This window comes from Apodemus sylvaticus, chromosome 23 (assembly GCF_947179515.1).
Source record: "Apodemus sylvaticus chromosome 23, mApoSyl1.1, whole genome shotgun sequence".
In the NCBI taxonomy this organism is placed as follows: domain Eukaryota; kingdom Metazoa; phylum Chordata; class Mammalia; order Rodentia; family Muridae; genus Apodemus; species Apodemus sylvaticus.
The window spans coordinates 47,178,522-47,182,733 of record NC_067494.1 but is presented as its reverse complement, the minus strand read 5'-3'; the positions used below and the strand labels follow the sequence as shown (position 1 = coordinate 47,182,733).

Genomic DNA, 4,212 nt, shown 5'->3' with positions numbered 1-4,212 from the left:
AGGCGCTCTAGCCAATAGATGATAAGCTGTGGGCAGGCCTGGATTTCTTTGAGTGCGTTGAGAGGAGTTGTGGAGTGGTGCTCTTTGCGAATTTATTGTATCTATTGACTGTGTGTGGTTGGATTGGTTTGTATGAGTGCTGTGTGGCTGTGTATGTTACAGTGTGTGTAGGAGTGTGTGTTTACGGATTTGCTTGTGTGTGAGTGTGTGTATAATAGTTCCAGTGTGTGAGTCAGTGTATGTGGGAGTGTGTGAGTTTATAGGTGTGTTTCCAGGGAGTGTGTGTTTGGTGAGTGTGTGTGTGTGTGTGTGTGTGTGCAGGTATATACCTGTTTCTATGTAATTGTGTGTAGTGTAATTCTGTGCTTGTGTAAGAGTTTGTATTCCTGTGTGCTTTTGTATGTAAGTTTCCTTTTCTGTATTTGTGTGTGTATTTGTGTGTGTGTGCTTTTGGGTCTGTGCCTGTATCTGTGTGTGTGTGTGTGTGTGTGTGTGTGTGTGTGTGTGTGTGTAAATTCACATTTCTGTATTTGTGTATTTGTGTATTTGTGTGTGAGTGCGCTTTTGTGTTTGTGTCTTTGTCTGTATTTGTGTGTGTGTGTAAGTTCACTTTTTTGTATTTGTGTGTGTATTTTTGCCTGTGTGTGTGCTTTTTTGTTTGTGTCTGTGTCTGTGTCTGGGTCTGCATCTCCGTCTGTGTCTGTGATTGGTTCTCTGTCTGTGTCTGTCTGTGTGTGTGTCTGTGTTTGGTTCTGTGTCTGTCTGTGCTTGTGTCTGTGTCTGTCTCTGTTTGGTTCTGTGTCTGTATCTGTCTGTGTCTGTGTCTGTGTCTGCGTCTGCATCTGTGTCTGTGCACCTGCCTGTGCACATACCCCTTGGTCTCTTGCATCTGTATTGCTTGTACCTTGGTGCAAGAGAGTGTACAGGAGAGAAGTCAGCCCGGCTGCTGTACCTAAGGTAGGCCATCAACATTATTTTTGAGACAGACTTACTCAATGGCCTGAAACTGGCCAAGAATCTGGGGCCGGTTGACCAGAAGCTCCCAGGGATTTGATATGACCACCACATACTCTCAGGTTAAAGGCATATATAGAGAGTTTGCTGTTTATTTATTGATTGACTTTGGAATGAGCTCAAGAGATAGATTAGACCACATATTTGTAAGGCCACTGGCTGTGTGTCTCCTTAGTGCTGCTCTTTTGATTTTTATTTATGCTTTATTTGGATGGCTACTTTGTTTTCCCTAGGATTTATTTTCTCACATGATATTTTATTGTTATGATTATTTCCTAATGCATTTCAGGCTGCTTCAGTCTATCTATTTTCAATATATTTTGGTTTCCTATTTTTGCATTATTATTGTTTAGTGATTTATTCACGGCATGTTGTCATTGGCTTATAATTAATACATATTTGCCTTTCAAGACACTTTAGCTTTTCCAGCAGGGAGAGCTTGAGATGTCTGTGGATGAGCCCACAGGATCTGTGAGCCTCTGTGGGAAGACATCTAGTGGTTCCTGGAGCAGCTGCAGCAGCCAGGACACATGGAACTACAGTGGAGGTGAGCTACAGGACCAGGGAGCAAACACCCTGACCTGGCCAATGCTAATCTGAATCCCTGGCCACAGGCTGCAATGGTCACTCAGGGCTACACTGAAGGCCACTCAAGGACAAAGAATGGGCCATCAACACTGTGTGCGGTCTTGTTCTCAGAGTCTTGTGCTGGTAAAAAGCAGCTGGCCTTGGCCACTGAAGTTGAGTCCAGACTCTATGGCTGTTTGGCCTTGGTTGTAGGTTTAATAGTCTCTGATATTTTACTAGCTTATTGTTTGTCATTGCTTAATTTTAAGTTTCAATATTTTGCTCAGGGGAGGTGTGGTTTCATTGGGAAAGAATACGTCCTAAAATGAAATGGAATATTCACTGAAGTGCTGGGAATTTATATTTGTTTTGTCTTTTACTAATGCTTTCGCCTCTCATTTTTTCAAATGATTTTTTTCTTCAATCTACATCCAATCACAGTATTAATCAACTGTAACCCTCCCAATCACCCTGTTTTATGACTATGTTTTTTAGTTTCATCATCTGTATTTGGAATGTGTGTACTCTTGGGTTTCTAGTGTGGGGTGCGTTATTTGGTTAGGTTTTACTTACATTTTTTTACTTTATCTTTTCCCCCATATATTTTTCATAATATTCATTCTATTTTTCTAGCCTTTACTTACCTTTATGTCAAGCACATTTTCTTTGTTTATTTTTAGGTAGCATGTGTACTAATTTTGGTTTCTGTTTTCCTACATCTTTTTCATTACATTGATTCTATTCTTTTTATGTTATTTTTAGGTAGCATTAGTAGTGATTCAATACCTACACATAGTGAGGAGGAGTTACCACCATTCAGCTTCGAGCCCCATATCTCTGAGGAGGAAGACTTCCACTCCCAATACAAAGTCTTGAGGACCATCGGGCAAGGGAGTAACGCCAAGGTCCTCCTGGCCCAACACCGGCTCACAGGCACACCTGTGGCCATCAAAGTTCTTGAAAAGGGCAAGCAGTGGTTCCAGTCAGCCATGATGGAGGCCAATATAATGAGAACCCTCAACCATCCCAACATCATCTCACTTCTACAAGTGATTGAGACCACAAAAAGCATATTCCTGGTAATGGAATTTGTTGAAGGACAACAACTCTACCAATACATCAAAAATTCTGGCCACATAGAGGAGGACGAGGCCCGGAAAATATTTAAACAACTAATAGCTGCCGTGAGCTACTGCCATGAACATGGTATCGTGCACAGGGACCTGAAACCTGATAACATCCTGATCGATAACAATGGAAAAATCAAAATAATCGACTTTGGCCTTAGTACCAAAGTCAAACCTGGTCAAATGCTCAGTCAGCACTGTGGTTCCTACTCTTTTGGTGCCCCAGAATTCTTCCTCGGTAAAAGATACGATGGTACCAAAAGCGACTCGTGGACCTTAGGTGTGGTCCTGTATTTGATGATTGTCGGGAAGGTGCCTTTTGATTCTGTGATCATCCACGAACTGCAAAGACAAGTTGTGGCAGGAGTATATCCTGCCCCCTGTGGGGTCTCACAAGAACTAGAGGACTTGCTTAGTCTATTACTGACCATCCACCCTACATATAGGCCCACACCCATGGAGGTGATGCTGCACCCCTGGTTTAAAGGGGACTGGAAGATGTTCCCAAATCCCTGTAAGGATCTAATCCCTGCCAGGGCAGACCCTACCATTGTCCAAGCCATGGAATATCTTGGCTTCCCAGCTCAAGACATTCTCGAGTCACTACGTAAACAGAAATATAACCAAGCCATGGCTTGCTATACTTTACTAAAAGGACAGGCTCTCCAGAGACATGTCTACTCAACAGTGACTCAGACAGTGAGTCCAGTGGCAGCCCCATTCCCGACCATTGAGGCTGCTGCTGCTTTTACTTTAGGGATGAAGACAAGCAGAAGTGCTCCTAAACTTGGCCCATTGGTCTCACCATCCTACACTGGTCAAGAGTCTCCCTATGGCCAGAAGGCTAGGCAAAGAGCAGGAAGAACATCCACTGGGCCTGGTTTTCTTCACTTGCGGCCACTCCAGTGGAAACCCACAGAGGACCAACAACATATATTTGCCATGAGTGTCCCCTGTATTAACACAACAACCAGAATCACTGAAAACAGCAGCAATTCGATCCCAGAAGACAATCCCCTCTCCCACAGTGCCTCAGAGAATAAGCCCATCCCCAGCAGGGCCAGGGCCCAGCCCCGAGGCTTCAGGGGATGGGCCAAGAGGGTACGAAATGCCATGAGGAGACTCTGTTGCTGCTTTACAGGAGGAAATCAATCTCGCCGCAGGCAGCACAGAGTCTCCCCCCAGAAATGAGGCCCATGGAGAAAATCCAGAGAAAAAGAAGCAGGCAGGGCCCAGGTACCTTTGTGCTTTGTCCTACCCACTTTACTCTGTGCTGGTCCCTCCTCTGTCTTCATTTTCATTTTCATTTTGCCCACAATTCTTACCTTCTCATCTTCTCGAAGTACTTTAGAATTCATCAACCCCAAGCCTTCTCCCTATTCTGGGTTTCTCCTCTTGCCAGCATGGACTCAATATCAATGATTTTTAATCCACACAACAGAATTGTTTTGCTGACCCCATTCCTTCTCCTGGAGTCCATCTTCCCTAAAGACAATAGTTCCCA

At 43.9% G+C, this 4,212-nt stretch overlaps 1 protein-coding gene across 1 annotated transcript; it reads left to right on the top strand.

Moving 5' to 3' along the window:
• Positions 1-1,454: 1,454 nt before the first annotated feature.
• On the top strand, positions 1,455-3,899 carry LOC127673741 (sperm motility kinase Y-like). Its single transcript, XM_052169513.1, has 2 exons — positions 1,455-1,561; positions 2,344-3,899. The coding sequence occupies exons 1-2, from the start codon at positions 1,459-1,461 to the stop codon at positions 3,897-3,899; spliced, it is 1,659 nt and encodes a 552-aa protein (XP_052025473.1). The 5' UTR covers positions 1,455-1,458.
• The last annotated feature ends 313 nt before the right edge of the window (positions 3,900-4,212 follow it).